The sequence below is a fragment of the Petromyzon marinus genome, chromosome 20 (genome assembly GCF_048934315.1).
Source record: "Petromyzon marinus isolate PM22_M1 ecotype Great Lakes invasive population chromosome 20, UKy_Petmar_22M1.pri1.0, whole genome shotgun sequence".
Taxonomy (NCBI): Eukaryota; Metazoa; Chordata; class Hyperoartia; order Petromyzontiformes; family Petromyzontidae; genus Petromyzon; species Petromyzon marinus.
Genome location: NC_133686.1, coordinates 9,773,721 through 9,794,240, shown reverse-complemented (window position 1 = coordinate 9,794,240; position 20,520 = coordinate 9,773,721). Strand labels below are relative to the sequence as shown.

The 20,520-nt window shown below is 40.4% G+C and overlaps 1 protein-coding gene across 1 annotated transcript; it reads right to left on the bottom strand.

Annotated features, from left to right (window-relative positions):
• On the bottom strand, nucleotides 1–20,233 carry LOC116944122 (ras-related protein Rab-2A). The gene is made up of 8 exons (XM_032957567.2): nucleotides 20,064–20,233; nucleotides 17,931–18,002; nucleotides 17,473–17,540; nucleotides 17,238–17,320; nucleotides 12,678–12,770; nucleotides 8,269–8,380; nucleotides 7,349–7,417; nucleotides 1–3,205 (listed from the first exon to the last, which is right to left on the bottom strand). Exons 1-8 carry the CDS (start codon nucleotides 20,107–20,109, stop codon nucleotides 3,110–3,112), a joined length of 639 nt encoding a protein of 212 aa, XP_032813458.1. The 5' UTR covers nucleotides 20,110–20,233; the 3' UTR covers nucleotides 1–3,109.
• Between the last annotated feature and the right edge of the window lie 287 nt (nucleotides 20,234–20,520).

Here is a 20,520-nt window from a genome sequence, read left to right as displayed (position 1 = left end):
TCAATTTGACTATTTAATTGCACCGGGACAAATACATCAACCTCAAACACCAAGGGCATGACCATCCAATCTTAGGCAGTTGTAACTTTAAAATGTTGAGATAAACTTGCACTCAGGGATACAAAGTCTAAAGCTGAGGCCAAAAAAACAATTCCACTACAGTGAACAATTTGCTTAAGAACCACAGTGCTATATGTTTTATCATTTAACAGTCTGAATCAAATGTATTACAGGGACCAATACAGTACTTTTAAAACAGTGATATGAAGATAATGCTTTTTCTTTTAAGTTCTCATATCTTCATAGACAATTCAAGTTGTTTACCAGAATTAACTCCACAAGTATTGATTTGTTATTGGGTTCTAACATGTAAAGGTTTAATCCCAGAAAGCACAAACTAATAGCAACTGGCTTGAAAGGAGATTCCATATATAGATAATACAGCAAAGTTCACTGTTAAAATGATGTTTAAAAATGCCTCTCAGGCCATCCTTCATTAGCACTTGAAATTTCTCAGTGACACTTAACAAAATGTAACTTTACTATATTAACACCAAGCCTAAAAAAGCTACTATATATTAATTAACTTTTAAATTCAAACAATGCAAGAGGAATTCGCAAACATACACCTTACAGGACTGCTATTATGACTAAGAACATTTCCATCAAATTCATTTCACGTTTCGTAACATTTTTGCTGAGTGCAAAATTATTACAAGGTTGTTGGTGCATTTTTCAGAAATGTAAAAAAAAACCGTGATGGATGTCTTCAAGACAATGCAGAGGCGATCGTTAAAAGAACAGCAATTGAGGCAACAATTCCTAAAAACAAAACAGCATATTGAGCACAAAAAGGACCACTTAAGGCCAGTAGAGACATGGGATACTTTGGTCAACCATTGATACATGTGGCTTTAGGTGCAGCTGTTTACATAACTATACACAGCCTTGCCTTAAAATCACATAGTTATTACGGCAAATAATACCTGTCAACAAACTTATAGATTGCTTCAGTAAACCTTACGACAGCATTGGGGGTTTACAATTTAAATCAGACCTGGGGTTTGCACCAAAGGAAATTCTCATTGCAACTACAATTCCACAGCCTCAAACAACAATACAGTAAATGACTCCATAAAACTATTATTTAACCATTAAACTTTAAAAGATATTTGCTTACCAGAAACCAACTTTAGGCATCCGAGCATTCAGTGGTGATTCGTGGAATTCAACTAAGGTACCGTACAGGGTCACAGATAATGAAAATTAGGAACAGAAAAAGCCAATTTTTATTCCTTGTTGAAATACCAATTCATCGTTGAAATACACTATATTTGCTAAGATTGGTTGATGTGTTTTAAATTAAGTGACATTACATTTCAGGTTGTATAAATATATTTTTTTCAATACCGAATAATTTTGTTGTACAGTCCGGCAATTACTGTACAGATCACCCCAAGCCTGAGCCTAACAATTAAGCGGCTGCATTAAGATAGTGGTAAACTGTAAAAACAAACTTCCAAAAAACGTGCTGCACTTGTTTATTGTAAGCATTTGATTAATGGGTCAAGGATATAGATGGCACCAATTGGTTTGCAAACAAAAATGCATTCAAAATTACATCCTTACTCTGATGGAATTACAGATGTATTAGATTAGTTGATAACCGAGTCTCACCATGAGCTAGTATAATTTCACTGACACCGCTTTTACAGGTCTATTTGCAAAACATTTCAGCTTTAGAGTAAACTTTTTTTTACACATTGCATTTGACAAAAGCTATGGCACTGTACGATGATGGGCTGGAATAAACTTATTTTTTGAAACGGCACATTAAAAGTAAACGTTTCCAGTTATTACCGTATTTTCAAAATCTATCCAAAAATTGCACTTAATTTGCTATATGAATGTTGAGTAAAAATGCTGTTTAAAATAGGCCTTATATCAGGTTAATGCAATGATGCTTAACATTTCGTTTTCAAAACATGACTATTCACTGTATGAAGAAAGCTCATATGCCATACTTGGAACAGAAATGCTAAGCATATTCACTTTAATAAAAAAAATACACATTTGAAAAATCCAGAAATGCTATGTTAAAGCAGTATTTTGAAAGCAGGGTATGTAGGCTAAAGTATCAGGTATGCTCTCCACCCTGCTGCGAAGCATCCCAACGGGTTTTAACGTTGCATTTGTGAAATCTCCACACTTCACAGACCTGAAGGTGAGGTTTGAACAATGGAACACTCAGAACAAGGACGCGAGAGCTGCCATCTCAAGGACACCAACACACAATACTGTACAGGGCACAACAAAGGTGTGATTAAAAGAAATAAATGAAGACCAGAAAAAATAAAAATGACATGGAGACATAACCAAGACACACCTAAACCATTCAAACAGCACTCTTTTTTTTAATCACGTAGCTTATGTGCTCAGATGATCTGAAGTGAGGGGGGAACAAAAAAAGGCATGGGAAGATATTCCAGCTGTCAAGTCAGAAGTGCATGAATTGAAATATTGGAGAATGCTGCAAAGTTTGGAAGAGTATGTTTACATATAACAAATGTAACTCTTCCTTTACCCACAATCAGAAAATTGCAAACACGTGCAGACGATAAAGACAGTCGGACGAGTATGATAATTTATTCAAAAGCTGCAATTAACTGCTCCTACTGAAAATAAAACTCTGCCAATTAAAAAATATAATATACGTAATAAAATGGAACACTAAATATCCAAGGGTTTGGGTGTGAAGGCTTACCTTAATGTCAATTCAATTTAACACCTTTGAGCAAACATTTTATCTAAAATCCTTACGTGCCAACCTACGGAACGTGACAGCATGCCCTTTGCACAAAACGACGCATAGCCATACTGTGCACGCATTCAAATAATACCGGTGGCCGTGTCTTTTAAAGCATCCTTCTAAGCCAAACTGCAGGAAAACAGTGTGCAGCTTGCGAATAAACGTGTCCCTTCCATCAGCCAATAAGCACTCTCATTCAGGCCCTGCCTCCTTCCCAAACCCAACTACCACTCCCCCATCCCCGTGTCTCCCACCCCACCCCCCCTCTGACCCTTTTGCCCGAGCACTCGCTCCGTCAGTTTAGCAGCAGCCGCCGTCTTGCTGCTGTCTGTTCTGGCTGCTGGCCATGCCTGGGCTGGAGGCGGCGTGCTGTGGTCCAATCTTGATCCCATTTGCCTGCCGAACCACACGCACCGACAAATTCATGAATTGTAACATTATCAAAATAGGATAACGTGGCACCATCTCTACATGCACTAAGCTTTGCAGCAGCTTGAGGTATTAACACAATCATGTCATCGCTGCTGCCCCATGGTTGTTATCGATTTCCCTACAGTAGATTGTCACCCACAAATAATAGCCTATGTAGGTGCTCTCTTATATGTAGCGCACATGAATACGCATACACTTTTTTAGCAGCAGATACTAAACCAGTTTAATCGTCTTCATTGAAAAGATAGTAGGGGCAAACCACTTCTGACAATAACAAAGATGAAGCCGCAGACGTTATAACATTCCCCGAAGACCAGAGGGACTTTCCAACACCATCCTGGAGAGTTCAGTAGAAGGGATGAGGAAGAGGTCAGCCAAGGATCAGCTGAATGCCAAACAGTGTTTTGTCAGGGAGATTAGCAGCAGACGTTGTGCCGATTGCAAAAGACTGCAAGAGGTGGACCGAGTTCATTTCCAAAGCACCAATGGAACTCCCATAACCCCCAAGGTTAAATGATGGATTACGATAATTGTAAAGCAAGCATAACCAATAATATAAAATGTTCAATTATTTAATGCAAAGAGTAGAAAAAAGAGTGCATTTGCATACCCTTCATATGTACATTTGTGTATGTATGGACACAGGCATAGAGGTAATGACCTCAATGAACCTGGAACAATTGCCAAAGCCAGTAATGTTATTGTATGCAAGGCGCTCGACAGTGAACCAAACAACATATTGGAATGCCATTGTCTCTGCAGAATTGACACTGATGCACTGCAGCAATTATTTACTTTCGGCCGAGCCAATCCAGAGTTAACCCATGCCACATTCAGATGCTAACATTCATGCACTAATGCGCCGAAGCTAAGAAAACACACCGGGTCATTGGAATCATCTGTGAAAACTACTGGACATTTGTGAAAAAGAGCTTCATAACTCATTGGACTGCTCCAGTCTAAATAGAGATTCTGATTCTGTCTAAATAAATATTCCGTATGTACAGGAGTGTGAGGACATGGATAACTCTGCATCATGAGAACCTGACTGTGATAGCTGTGCACTGCCAAGCAAATTTGCATACAGCTGCAATTGTAATGGTGGCAATTATGAAAATTCCACACTAAGAGACTGCTGGCATTTTAAACCAATCCAGACATGAGCACACTACCCTCCCATCAACTGATGTTTTTTTCTCTATCTCATTAGCCACTCAAGGTTACCAATGACAACAAAGACCAGTGGACACTCAGAGCCAAACTGTAAATTCCGATATCTCGAAGGTTGTGCTTGTGGGTCAAACTGTAGCCTCAACAACCCCCCCCCCCCCCCCCGGCAGCTCATGAGACAATAAATTAGCAGTACTTTTTTGGTGCATCATGCCATTATGGCATGGGACAAACCAGCTGGTAAAATCTGTCTATCAGATAGAAAGCTAGCAGTAGGTAAGTGCACAAGTAGACACCCAACCTCAAAAGCAGACGGTATTTGCGGGGTGCTTTAGGAGAGACGAAATAAGGTGAACACGTTAGATCGGCGAGACAGCATCCATTATATTTGCATCTCCTCGGCACATTGGTGCAGTCTGCCAAATTTGCATCCACGAAGGCTGGATTATTTCGGTCTCGTCCACAAAGTGCTTTGGTGTTGTTCACGTATGCATATTTATATACTATTGCAATTAAACTACGTATGTATAATTAGATTTACATCCCTATGGCTCCATAATGGTTAACTGCGTAGCTTATTCCAAACAGATGTGCCATTACCTATCTGTAAGCTCCTTTTAGATTACACTCATTTAAGCAATGGTATGCTAATGAATATAATGTGGCCTCAATACATTGCATCCTGACCAAGGTTCATTACCATTATCGCCCATGCTCAGGTGAATGTCTCCCCCAAACCGTTACCATCTATTACAGTCTTGTGATGTAAGAATCCATCTAGCTCCTGCACACGAGATGATTTTATCACTCCATCTCTGGGGGAGATCTAAATCTCTTCTTTGGATGCTGCTCAATCATGAGCCTCCACCATTTGCAATCATTGCATCTATAGATGCGTTCAGCTCAAGCCCACTTGCTTCTATGAACAGCTGATGCTATCTTGATTTGAAGTTTTCGTGACTGCAGGAATCCATACTCTTTGGTTCTTTCGGTAAAGTCACGTGGGTAGAAAAATAAATTATAAATCACGACGTTTCGATCGCAACACAAGCAATCGTCATCAGGTAGAAAGATACAGCAGTAGAACTGCTGAACAAGAAAGGGCTGTTGCAAAAAAAAATTATGTTCCTCCTCTTGTCTAAGTTTAATTAAAATTATACACCTCTCCATGCATATTTGCACACATTTCAGCTCATCTACCACTTTCTGCGGTAATGTTCATTGTGATCCATATGTTACAGAACGAAATATAAACCCATTTAAAAACAATCCTCTTTAGGAATACTTGTATGTTCCTCACAAAGCACTCCAAACTGCTTTTGTCCACCTATTTAATTGCCATTCTCTTGTTCAATATATCCCTTAATGTTGTTATTCATCATTAGTCACTCCAGGTCACCTAATTCTCCCAAACACACCAACAGCAATCAAGAGCCACTCAGATCGGATGTGTTGTCCCAATGTATTCTTCCTACATATTTCCAACAGTTGAGAACATTTGTTATAGACGATTTTTATTTTCCTTATTTTATCTTGAGTCCCATTTCACTAGCAGTCAGCTTCTGGAAGAGCTGAAATAGTATTTGTATACTATGAAAAGGGCTAAAACCATTATACCTACTATAATCACCCAGGAATGACCTTAACGCTCTTGACGTCACTCCAAATGGACCAGCCCCCTCATTAATATTCATGAGTAGGTGACGTCCTCCAAATGGACCCCCCCCCACACCTCATTAATAATCATGAGCGGGTGACGTTACTCAATATGGAGTACTCCCCCCCACTCATTAATAATCATGAACAGGCGACATCCTCCAAATGGACACCCCCCCTCCCCCATTCATTATAATTAGTGGCTGACGTCACTCCACATGGGGGGGCGAGGCGCCTCCTCCCCCCTCCTCGGCGTCAACTGACAACCCTCACTACAAAGGCAGAACCCTCACGTCACGTGATCTCCGTCACGCTGTTGAGACATCAATGTTAAAATTACGTCATAATGAACAAGGGATTATATAACCTTAAAATGAAATGGGTCTGTGTCACCGCGCCCTTACAAATCGCATACGCTTAAAGCAATGAATATCACATCGCGGTATGATTTTCGCTTGCAAGTTTCAGATTTACTGCAATACACCTGTCCTTGGACGGGCAAAAGGCTAGTTAAACATATCTACCAACTCAAACAGTTACACTTTAATCCAATTGATATTAGAGGTTACACACATCTATATTAGAAGGCGTTGTTCTGAAACCTGTATTGGATAATTAAATCTATTAAAATGGTATATAGACCATCTCAGAATTGGTAATGACATCATCATTCTAACAACCAATGTGAAATAACCTATAGTACACTTGCTGTAAATGTGAGTGCAGGTAGTATACATGCAGTATATAGAATTTTATGAGCAAGGTACAAAAGAATAAGGGTAACAAGTAAAACATGACGAGGTACTTTAGATCAATCTCTAGCTAAAATCAAAATTAGCAGACTGAAAGCCAAATTACAGTTTAAAAATTAAAAGTACCACACCCACAATCCAAGTTTTGGAAATGGCGTGTGAAATACTGGTTCTAGCCAGATCCCATGGAGGTGACTAAACAACACGAGTCTGATGAGCGTGACGTTTATACGTAGTAATGTACGTATGTTGAACTTCTTTCACACAGTATGTAGCCAACCGTGCTAATCGGAGGTAAGGGAGTTTTCAATCTAGATTTAAAAGTGCATAGGTCTAGTAGAGTCATAATATCAGAAGAACGTTCCAGGCTGCCGCAGAAACCCATCTCAGAGCGCGCGATGCAGTGACCATCTTTGTTCGATGGTTAGCCAAAAGCCACTGTGAGGAAGAGACAAAAGCCATGAAGAAAAGAGGCATGACAAGCAGACCGATACCATGGCTTTAACACATTACCGCAATTTATGCTTACCTCATTGTTAATATCAAACACGCCTTCCTGAATTTTCTCGTAGATTTCCTTTGCTGTGTTGATGAATGCCTGTACATTGCAAATATAACAAAAATACATTGTGAGACCACCTTTCATCGTTTTCAAAATGTGAGAATTGTGTAGACAATGTAACCGGAAAACCGGAACAAAATCAGTCTGACTATTATTTAACCCAACTGTTCCATAAAGTTATGGTCTGCATCATTTAACCTCGTGATTCTGCATAAATTAATCTATTAAAATACATCGACGATAACTATGGGTGTAACAGCCACAATGAAATGTTGTCGTCTGCTTCATAGCGGATGTTAAAGATCCCCCTGGCATCATTCACGAGAGTAAGCCATTGTGTTCAGCCATCAAGGTCCAAATTCGCCGAATTCTGATCGTTTGAATGGGTTCTCTCCAGACACTCCAATTTGCTCCCACACTCAGAACTAAATAACAAATTAGACAAACATGCAAAGCAAGACTCTCCTGAAGTAGTCTTGAGACTCGGAAAGCTTTCATGAAGAAAAGGTATAATTTATAATCATAATTGGCAAAACGATTCATCCCTTGCCCTCGGTGATTTGAAGAATTATGGCGATTCAGGGTAACATTTCAATTCAAGTATTATTTTTCAACTCTACTCTGAATGGTAACGCCTCTAGTGGACGCAGGGGTGACAGGAACCCATTATATACAACAAACATATACGAATCGACAAACATTGACTCTTGCTCACACGATTTGATGAATGTATGTTGAGCTCAAGACTCAAATGTTCAGTAATAAACTGCATCACTCAACTCCGAGCTATTAGGCTAAAGGAAAGAGTGAATATGTGCTTGCACAGGAAGGTTCTAGTTTTGTAATGCCGTGCGGTGATTCTCAATGGATGGCATGGAGTAGGTTACCTCCTCCACATTGGAAGCGGTTTTGGCCGAGGTTTCCATGAACACCAAGCCATGCTCTCGCGCAAAAGCCTCCCCCTCTTCCCGCTTGACCTCTCGCCTCGACTCCAGGTCACTATAGCAAGGAAGATTACACAGTGAATTAGGATAACACAGAGTTGCTTTGCAGGCCAGGTTGACACACAAAAGAAAAAAAACGCTTTCCATTTTATTTAGAGACGTGATTTAATTTTTTTTTTTACGAAAGAGGTCAATTTGCTTGTTCGGTGAGACAGATGTGTCAGCGTGATCTTTTATGCTTGAAAGGTATTTCAGTATTAATTTTAGAAGTATAACACAAAGACATCTGTACTCGTATGACATCTAAATGCAACCACATCTCATGAAGGTAGCAAGAAATTGTATGAATATTAATTTCGTAGAGAGAAAAAGGCAGTCAGTCGCAGGCAGAGGGAGAAAAGGTCGTGAGGCAGGTCTTCATTAAGGACAAAGATTTGATAGCATTATGACTGGGGAAAGGGAGTTCCAGATGAGAGAAGAACGAGCACTTTCCCAATCAGTGAAGGTTGACTGGGGACTTTGGCACAGAGTCTTGATTGCTCGAGGGGCGAGTGCGTGGATGAGAGGAGAGTGAGATGAATGAAGAGAGATAGGCAGGGCCTTGTCCATACATTATGTTTAAGACAGTAAATCGTGATCTTGAAAATGGTTACATAATTGGGCTGGGAACCTGTGCAGAGATTTAAATATTGGGGTGATGTGGCCTTGTTTACTAGGATGGCTGAGAATTCTGGCAGCAATATTTTAGATCTACAAGGTGGTGACATGAGATTTGAGGAGGCCATAGAGGTGCGAGTAGCAGTAGCGAAGTTGGGATGTGATGAAGGCATGGATGAGGAGTCTCAGCAGCAGCTGGCGAAGGATATATATAGTGAATTGGAAGGTAATGTGCAGATGGAGGTATGAGGTTGGGAAGAGAACAAGAGCTCGATATTGATAACAACGATAGGCCTTCGCACACGCGAGTCAAGCATCATGTCAGAGTTTAGGAGGAACATGCTCAACTGGAGTTGATTAAAAGAACTCTGAAAATATTTCTTTCGTCAAAAAAATGTATATAACAAGCCCTAAACTATTGTGTGATATAATAAATTATATACTATACTGTTGGTTTTCAGTATTTATAGAAGATTAATTTTACATTCATTTTGAATGACAGGGTTTATGATTAAATAGAAATCCTTTAAAGTATTAAATGACTTAGCATGCATCCCAATAATGTGACCACTTGAAACTTACAGAAGTGTCATCATTACCGTGCATACACTTTAACACATTCACATTATTTTCCGGACACTCATTGTTTCATGTTTAACAATCTTAATGATGAGGTGGTATAACCAAGTCAAAATGGAACTCTTTTTGCAAAATGGTTTTAAAAATCAAATCTGTAAAGGTGAAAACCATCTTTTATATTCGAACTTTAAGATCAAGCAATTATTAGTTAACCCTATTAAAGCACATCTACATAAATCATGATACAGAATACATTGCAAGTTGTAAAACTAATATATCACTGGAAAAGTCTGGTGTTCAATACACTTTTAAGTTTCACAAAATCCAACAAGATAATGTTAGACACAGAGCTTTTAGAACCATAGTTCCAAGAGATATTAAGGCATCGACGCCAGATAAGCAACAGCAATCTACATGCTTCCTTTAAAATCTAGGTTTAGACGGCAGCGCCTATGAACTGCAGGACACATTGTTTAAGAGGCTGCCCCTTGGCTTGAGAAAGGGCCGTGATCCAATTGCCCATGACAAGGCACGTAATAGCTTGCTGACCAGCCAGTCGGGCAAGGCTGAAAGACATACGCTTATTCTCGTTAATATTGAGACGATGTTATCATTGACATTCTAAATAATATCGTTACAGCATCTAATTTGCAAAAATGAAATCAACCAATGCATTGGCTTTTGTTTGTGCAAGTCTAAACAACTATATACCCAATGACGTTAATTTCATCTCCACAAAGTGAAGATTTCATCTGCACAAAGTTAAGATGAAATTTATTTGGAACACCCTACAAATAGCATAGTTATATATCTCATAAAGCAATGCAAAATTATTTAAAGGGCTTCTGCTCAATAAATCAAGCAATTATATCCCCAAAAAATAAGACTTCTCTCAATTTTCAGCTCAGCAGATCAGCGTTTTATCACATCCTATCTGCCAAAAGCCCTTTTAGCTGGCCATACAATATATGAAATACCCAACTTTATTTATGACGGGTTATGTTAATCTAATATCTTACACTCACTGAACCTTACACTTAAATGGGTGCTAAAGTTTTGAATCCAAGACTTCCACCCAGGAAGCATGACTTCATAAATGGAGTCATGCACTACATCACAACATGCTGCTCTGCAGCTCAGCAAAGACTATAGGTTAGGAGATATGTAAATTATCAATGCACAGACATGATATTATGCTTTTATGCATCAGAGAAAACTTCATATTGGATTGGCGTTGGCAGCACACACCTGTAATCTAGCCCTGTGCAGGAAAGGGTTGGTGGATCACACAAATTATGCTAAAAACTCCCTTCCCGTGGGCGTCAAGGTGCTTGCGGGGAGAACGCAGTTCAGCATAGTGCGGACTAATATCATCTGTCCCTTCTGTATGGAACAGGGTGTCAACCCCTTGCACGTGTGGGTTTTCTCCGGGTGCTCCGGTTTCCTCCCCCATGTATAAACACGAATTGCCTGAAAAAAATATATAATATAGGATCCGAGAGCTTGGGTAATTGGTGGTCTCGGCTCGCCACTTGGCTACTTTCCCACTTGTCTGTGGTTCGTTATGAATTGTGAGGTGCAATTTGCATTTAACGACGCTGTATAAAAATAAGCAATGTTATTATTATTATTATGATCCACTGTTGTCTGCCTATAGCTCATCCAGATACTGTGCATTCAATTGTGACCAAGTGCACCGCATTCCTCCAAATGGAGCACGCTTGTCAACATCAGGTAGGCACTTCCTAGGTGGAAGGCAACCATGACAAAGGTGTTCAATAATGCATATTGCTCCTTGTTGTCATCTGCAGCTTAACGGATTTTATTATCGAGGACATTCCACTTGGAGCCCTGTATTCAATGGCATTCAATGACACAGTGCGCTTTATTTCTAACGTGATATTCATTGTTAAAACATATATTTTTCAATATATGCACTGGACAAAACTACGAGCCTGCTTACACAAAAGACAAATATAGCAGAATGCATTAGCCTTGCAAAAATGTCTAATATTTACTGGTTTACCCCGATGAGATTTTGCCAAGTGACAACCACTATGTGGAGGGCTCACTTGCAGTTGCGTTAACACTTCGAGGCTCCAAACCTAAGGCATTGTGCGGTATGCAATGGAAATACCTTTCATCGTTATCATTATTGTTGTAAATACGTACGGCTCAAGAGCGCTGAGGAGTCAGCAGCAACTCGGCAGTTACTGAGTGCATGCTCAGCATATAACAGTGCATATTTGGTAGAAGTCCTCACGGCTTAAACTCAAGTTGAACGATGTAATCTTAAAGCAATGTTGTCCGTGTTGCATTGTTAAAACATGAGTTGCTTCATGGGGGAAAGTGAGCTGCGTGTGCTTATGCATTGCACAATTTGGTTCAAGCCCTTCTTGAAATGCATTCTCGATACACATGAAGCAAGTGCTCCAACTGGACAGGACCAAGAGGTTAAGTCAACATGATCCAAATTTTAACCATCGACAAATATGGATGTTTCAATGTTTTTGACTGTGTAGACATTTTATAAAACTAGACATCTTCGTAAAGGTGAATAACACACCCTCAATCGGAATATTTTGTCATTTTTATCTCATTACTGTTAAATGCCTTGTTTTTTCCATGGGGTGTGAAGGAGCTTATCCTTGCCTAGATTCCCAAATGGGGTTTCTAGTTTAGGCTGCCCAGATATGAGGAGAGGGTGGGAGTCAGAGGGCTTGGCCTCTGTTGTATTAATCATGAAATATATCAGCCACGATTGACTGTGATGGCTCAGTAACATGTAACTTTGTTACAAAACAGGAACAACGTTGCTTTGTTTAGCATGGGATGTTGCAGAAGTTAGAAAAATGCAACAAAGCAAAGTGCACGAAATCTACACCGTTTTATTTTTAAATCTCCAAGAACCCAGAACACAAACATCACAGAGGGAGATACAAATCACGAACGTGTGACGAACCCCGAATACACCCTCAAATGGGGGGTGGATGGGCGCCTAGAGGCACTTGGGCTCACTGCCCTACCACAATCAAGGGCAACGGTCAGGAGCAGCAGATTAATGGGGAAGGGCGGTGCAAAGAAATCTTTACCGTTAACTTGGGAGTAAAGCTCACCTCTTGTTTCCGATGAGCATGATGACCATGTTGGAGTTAGAGTGCTGGCGAGCGTCTTCAAGCCAGGTGGTCAAGTGGTTGAAAGTGTCTCTCCTGTTGGTCATTTAAAAAGCAGAGCATAGCATGTAAGCTGGTTCCATCATGGATCACAGGAGGCTGGGTCGTTAATCGGCGAGCACGATTTCCACCGAGACAATTTTCACTGCACTGCCTCTTCAAGTCTTGCTGTTGCCCGAGAGCTTTGGTCTGTTCAAAGAGTGTGATGCTGTGCTCTAGTAAATATTTCATACCCCGTGATGTAATGAACAAGAGCAACCCATTGTGTGCCAGTCATGGGGACAAATTTCCAATGCAATGAAATACCACTTCAATTAATTCGATTATGGTCTTTAAGTCACTTATGGAACATATAGGTAACAAGTCTCAAATATGGTTACATAAAGAACAATTTACTTTTCCAACACCTGCATTAATGCTCGTGCACTAAATAGAAAACGGTGGCCAATAGTGCAATCTACTGGCAATGTATATTTGATTGCTCCTTTTAGTGATTGGAAGATTTTTCATATACTGTAGCTTCGTTTTTCACAGAACTACAAAAAACTTTGCATATGATATGGACATTTTAGAACGTAGTTATGGAAGTTTTGGTTATATCATATTGACAAATCTTGTTTAAAGCGTGAATGATTATAATCCACCTAAATCGCACTGGTCATTCTGAATTGGTTCACGGATTTCCTGATTAAAGCAAACACTTTTGCTGAATAACAATGGTCCAAAAGGGCTATTGGTTGATGAACTTAAAGATTATTTTATTGTTAAATGATAAGACCTACTCCTATTTTTTAAAATTATGAATGGTTGTCGTAGTTTCATAAAACAAGGGCAAACCAGTCTTTGACTTAATGAGAAAAGGTGACAGGGAAGCTGCACAGGGTGTATAGGTGGATGGAAACCTTTTATTAACTAAAATGGTCTGGCAATTAATCAGTGTATCTACTCATGAGCCAATTCACTCCGTAAACAGTTTAACTCCCACAGCTGCCCAATGATTCCGACTGGGAACTGACCATCAATGACATGAGCTATAAAGTGGGTATTAAATACCCAATGACATCACTCACAAAAAAAGAGCATTGTGGTTTGTCAGTCAGTATACGAAATTTGTAAATTATCCATAGCTGAAATAAATGCATACATTACTGTTGTTCAATCAAATATCCCTTTGTAAACTAGACATGTTAAACTCAAGGGGTATTAGATGGATAAATATAGAACTTAAAATTTGATCCTCAATAATATAACGTTATGGACAACTTCATATAATAATTCATAATAACTCATAAAAGTAGTGATTATCACAGTGGTATTTATAGGCGGCAGGCAAGAGTGATATGGTCGAAATAGCTTCACAACTTCATCATCGTTACATTTATTGATCAACTAGGTAAGAACCCATTGAGTCGAAGTCTTTTTTTATCAACCTGGCTTACAAGAATGACAAAAAAAACAATAAATACAAAACCAAACGTAAATATAGTTTAAAATATATAGATTTAAAAATATTAACAGCTGAAATATTGCTAAAATATCAAATTGCTTTAGCAAAGACTCAAATTTACCAGAAAACCCTGTTTTAGAAATAACTGAGGTTAATTGTATGATTGACAGGTTATTCCAGGTATTCAAAACTCATAGATGAATGACCATTCTCTCCAGTACTGCATTCTTGGCACCTTACCGAGGAATTGAGGCTTGTCTAAACATGTAATGTCTTAAATTTGGGATAAGCAGATCACATAAGCTTAAATACAAATGCCAAGCTAGACAGTACTTCATGATGCAACCAAAACACTGCCCTTATCTTGTGTTGTTTGGGCTGTGTTTTCTGGGCTATCTGACAACAGTTTACAAGTTTAATAACCAGTGGTGACGTAACTGTAGCTTCACTCAAGTACTTTTTTAATAGGCATGCATGCCTATGACAATAATGAAATATTCTTGAGTGTAAAGATCATTACAAACAAAATGTTAAGGACTGAATGATGTGTGCATTATATCATGACCCAGAATCACAAAATTCAACTTCTGCTGCAGGGGTTGGGGATAAATGGTTACATGCCAACTTTAAATCATCCCTACAGTGATATCGCCAGTTTTTCTGACAATAACTCTGGCTTTCTATCATTTATATAATGATTTATTCTCATGAACAAAGTAAAACTGGTATCGGGTAACGTCTATTTGTTCTATGGGTTGTCTCTCCTTTAAGGTAAGCATGTGTAATATCCCAGTAATATTGTCATGCTGAGACATGCAAAACGAAAGATGAGCTGCTCCATATAGCTAATGCTGCTGCAGTTAAAATTGTTACGTTAGCCTAAGAAAGGACTTCACAAAGCCCTGGAGTCACACATGTGGCCGCACCTGAAATGCAGCCACTCCCCAAAGAACTGCTGAAAAATCAGTTTCCCTGAAGTTTTTTTCAGATTCAGCTATTTTGTAAAAACGTGGCAATACTACTTCAATACCAGCAATAACTTTCACATATAATGGCAGTAACTGATCATATTTCATTTATGCTTCATTATGCAATGGAAAAAATATATTTGAAATGAATTAAACACATATACAGTGAGAGAAAAAAGTATTTGATCCCCTGCTAATTTTGTACGTTTGCCCACTGACAAAGAAATGATCAGACCCATTTTCAATGCCCTGGCTGAGGGAAGGAGGTTCTCACCCAAGATTTGACGGTACATGGCCCCGTCCATCGTCCCTTTGATGCGGTGAAGTTGTCCTGTCCCCTTAGCAGAAAAACACCCCCAAAGAATAATGTTTCCACCTCCATGTTTGACGGTGGGGATGGTGTTCTTGGGGTCATAGGCAGCATTCCTCCTCCTCCAAACACGGCGAGTTGAGTTGATGCCAAAGAGCTCCATTTTGGTCTCATCTGACCACAACACTTTCACCCAGTTGTCCTCTGAATCATTCAGATGTTCATTGGCAAACTTCAGACGGGCATGTATATGTGCTTTCTTGAGCAGGGGGACCTTGCGGGCGCTGCAGGATTTCAGTCCTTCACAGCGTAGTGTGTTACCAATTGTTTTCTTGGTGACTATGGTCCCAGCTGCCTTTAGATTATTGACAAGATCCTCCCATGTAGTTCTGGGCTGATTCCTCACCGTTCTCATGATCATTGCAACTCCACGAGGTGAGATCTTTCATGGAGCTCCAGGCCGAGGGAGATTGACAGTTCTTCTGTATTTCTTCCATTTGCGAATAATCGCACCAACTGTTGTCACCTTCTCACCAAGCTGCTTGGCAATGGTCTTGTAGCCCATTCCAGCCTTGTGTAGGTCTACAATTTTGTCCCTGACATCCTTGGAGAGCTCTTTGGTCTTGGCCATGGTGGAGAGTTTAGAATTTGATTGATTGATGATTGCTTCTGTGGACAGGTGTCTTTTATACAGATAACACGCTGAGATTAGGAGCACTCCCTTTAAGAGTGTGCTCCTAATCTCAGCTCGTTACCTGTATAATAGACACCTGGGAGCCAGAAATCTTTATGATTGAGAGGGGGTCAAATACTTATTTCCCTCATTAAAATGCAAATCAATTTATAACATTTTTGACATGCGTTTTTCTGGATTTTGTTGTTGTTATTCTGTCTCTCACTGTTCAAATAAACCTACCATTAAAATTATAGACTGATCATTTCTTTGTCAGTGGGCAAACGTACAAAATCAGCAGGGGATCAAACACTTTTTTCCCTCGCTGTACAAAAACAGTTAAAATGTGACAACTTAAAAAAAATAATTTTAGAGCCCAGTAACCCAGGATTATATGTCCTGATGAATACTGTGGATATATTTAACACCACTCAAGAGTACTGCCACTATTGCATGCCTGCCACTGCTTATAAATCATTGTTTGATAAATCTAATACAGCCTACAAGTACTTTGTAATATATCACACAAGTTGAGAATAAAAACTTACAGCCTTCGGATTTTCAGTGACATGCGTGATTTTATTTGTGATTGGAACTCCCAGTATGCTTGGTTTTATGCAAGGTCGTAAATGTGATTTAAGAGAAATAATGTAATCTTACATCTCTCAAATTTATTTTTATGTGTAAAGCGGTGCAATTTATAGCTTCTCTCCCAGGTGCGTTATCAGTAGTGGTATTAAAAAATGCATTTGCTGCATAAAACATGAACGTGTTGGGCTATGTATTCACTTATAAACATAATCCATGACATCAAGTTCTCGTTGTACTCAAAACAAATTATTCCATTATTACCATTCCACCAGACTATTTTTAGTTTACACATCATGAATAGGGAATTAGTTTACTTCCAAGAAGAGTTTAAGAGATACCATTTCATATTCTTAGCTCTTTCGGTAAAGTCACGTTGAAGGGAAACAATAAAATAATAAAATATATAAACAATACAAATTCTCACGACGTTTCGACCGTTATGAATTACCGCAGTCACGAAAGCTTTAAATCAAAAGATACCATTTCATCAAAATATTTTTTTTTCCTCACGTACCTTGTGATGTCATAAACCAGCAGGGCACCCGCTGCTCCTCTGTAGTAAGACCTTGTGATGGACCTGAATGACTCTTGTCCGGCCTGCACGTAAAGACAATCGCTTGACAATTAAAAACCTCATATGCAATTTCCCTCGACAACAGCTGCTCAACTGTGTAACAACCGACTTAACCAACATAATTAAAGTGCAGTGAAGGCAGTAGCAGACAGGAGATAAACAAAGTGTCACGCACCGTGTCCCAGATCTGGAGCTTCACCTGCTTCCCGTCAATGGTGATCATTCGCGCGCCAAACTCCACGCCTGAGCAACAAGACGAGGAGTTGATTTTGCTTGTTGAAACAAATTGTTTTCTTTTAGAGCTAGACTATATCCACACACATCCCATTGTTAGTCCACTGATTGCTGTCCACATCGATCATCGTCATTGTAAGAAAAACTGTTCCTGCCACTCATCTTAGATGAAGATGACCTAGGGGAGGCATACTTAATACAATAATAATAAGCATTGCTGATGTAGAAGATCAGTAAAACAAATGCATGTTTTAGTGGGATTTATTGTAATGTACAAAAAATTATCGCACTGATATCCAGCAATCTCATCCACACAAACCATGTTCTGTCTGCATTATCATACACCCAATACAATTACATTACTCAGTAATAAACAACAGATATAAAGCGACGACTAACCGATTGTCAGATCATGGACGGGCTGGAACCGCTTGTCTGTAAACTGCAGCAAGAGACACGACTTTCCCACGCCTGAAATAAAAAGAAAATCGAGCTGTTCAAAATAAATCCCGGTTACAAACACTCTATTACAGTAAAATTACAGAAGTCAGCAAAGCAGTACAGATCATGCAACATGAATTATAATCCACACATAAATTGTATCTTGACAAGAATACATAGGCTTGTTTATTTTACTATAGTAAATATACACCGTGTAGGATTTACAAAGCGAAATTATACGTATGTGTCACACGCTGAGGTCAGTGCGTGCAAATTTGCCTATTTCATCAATGTCCAAGTGTTGTTTACAGATGTTCCTTGCACACGGGCTATTTAAAGTTACATTGGTGGACATGATAGTTGCTTTAGTGGCTCTTAGAAACAACCCTCACAACATCTTATCAGATGAAATGTAAACATACCTAAATCATTTAGTATCTATATGTTGGCTTTCACAACTAATATTGTGATTCATAATTGGGTTTTGGGGGTAGGTCATATAAAAAAAACCCACGACCTAACCCAAACACTTAATTATGTTATTAAAGAAATACATAAACATGTTTATGTTATCATGAACACACACTTTAAGATGATTTTTTATGTCTGTAAAGTCATATCTAGATTCTTTAGTCATGAAAAATGAAAACAAGTTTAGTCATGCACATAGAGTAATGCATACACCGCAAATATCACATTACAGTTCTTTGGTAGATGGCAACAAGCAAGGTTTAACATAGCTAGTTGTTTAGAGAAAGGTTTAGTAAACGTATAAAAAGGCGAGAGGGACGGTTAGTAGTGACAGGTCATCTCAGAAAACGGAAGACGAAACAATCCACGTGGTATGGTTTATAGGTGGTGAAGCAGAGGGCAGATAACTCGCGATCTCAATGCCACATCAACAGAAGGGAAAGGCGTTAAAAAAATAGCTCGATGTCACTTCAAAAAGTTCCGAATCCAAGACGAGAAATTTCCTGCTGTATTTACCGCAATGACGGTACTCGCCTGTGGCATGTGAATGTTCACATAACGTAATGCCTTCTTTTTGGCGGAGGTCTCTCAAACACGTATGTCAATTCCAGAATTGACTTCCCGAAAAGTGGCGTAAATTACACGTTCGTGCAGCGGCGCAAGTATTTAAGATATTCTTTACGGCGCACACTACGGAATGATCGATGGCGATTGGATGTGGACTTTAACGCTTCACTGTTGAAAATCATCAACTTGCGTTAGAACATCACCAGGCCGATGCGCGCAACTCCTTCATAAATTGAAACGTAAAAAGACAAGACGGTGCAACTGTGGCCATGCAAACTCAAATTGTGGCCAAACACGGCAAACCACTGTAGCCTAAACTATTTCAACAGAGGAATAACAAGACGGAAGCGAACTCCCTCCTTGAAGCTTTCTCGTGGCTAGCAGATTTCGACATTGGCATCGAGCTTCTGAATATTGCCACGTGCAAGAATAGAATTGCAGAAAAGCGAAAAGACGCACGGGGAGTGGTCGTGTCAGCTAATCCACTTCCAGCTTCATAATACCACTCCTACTAACCGTGCGGTAAAGGCCATTGTATCATTCAAGTCAAACCGGCAACATCCCAAGACAGTCTGTACGTGTCTCACATACATACAATAAGCCAATACCAGTATCGGTATGAACATAAACCTTTAAACGGGCCCGCGTCGACACTCAAAACTGCCAGGCCCGGCACTCTATGGGAAGTCTCTCGCTCCTGTCAAGCGAATGTGGAATTCCCACCGCGACCTTAGCTCTGAAGACAGGCGAGCTCAATTAAGAGTGACGGAACTTCAAGGCAACGCTAGACAGTTACATTAACATCAACCGACAACTGCCCCGAACGGACCCCTCGCCCTGCCGACACCACCCCCCCCCCATCCCCCATCACCGCGGGGTACCCTGCACCAACCCAGGCTGGGAGATCCAGGCAAGCGTCGGGGGGGGCGAGGACCTCGGCGTCATTCGCCTAGGCCTCGAACCGACAAAAAAAAACCACTCGCGTTCCACGTCAGCGCGCGTCTCGCCTCCGTCTCAGAGGCTCGCGAGAGCGCGCTCGCGGCCTCGCCTCACCCGTGTCGCCGATGATGATGTACTTGAAGAGGTAGGCGTACGACATGTTCGCTTCGCTTGGAGTTTGCGCCGAGAAAACCACCGTCTGGGGAAGGGGGGGGGGCGATCAGTCGTTTTCTCTCCACACAACACAGCGAGTCCGGCGGCGGTGACGTCAGCGCGCACAGCCGGGTACTACGTCATCACGTCGACCGGAAACGCCGTTTAAAGGGCTGCCGAGCGCGCTTTACTATTGGTCACAACGCGACGCGCGTCGCCACGCTGCTCGCGTGACGTCGGCGCGTTGTCAGGCGACGTCGCCGTGTGGACTTGTCGCCGAACGCCCACGTTGCGCATGCGCGAGCCCCGAGGTAAACAAGAGTCACGTGGTTGCTGCCCCCGCCCCCCGCGCGCCCTCCTCGCGACCCCCCCCCCCCACGGCAAGGGACACGTGGTACGTGGAGCTGGCGGTGACGAC

Coding starts and splice junctions, on each gene's coding strand:
- LOC116944122 (XM_032957567.2), bottom strand. CDS start 20,109: ATGTCGTACGCCTACCTCTTCAAGTACATCATCATCGGCGACACGG. Junction 18,003..20,063: donor CATCATCATCGGCGACACGG/GTGAGGCGAGGC, acceptor TTTTTATTTCAG/GCGTGGGAAAGTCGTGTCTC. Junction 12,771..17,237: donor CTGGTTTATGACATCACAAG/GTACGTGAGGAA, acceptor AATGACCAACAG/GAGAGACACTTTCAACCACT.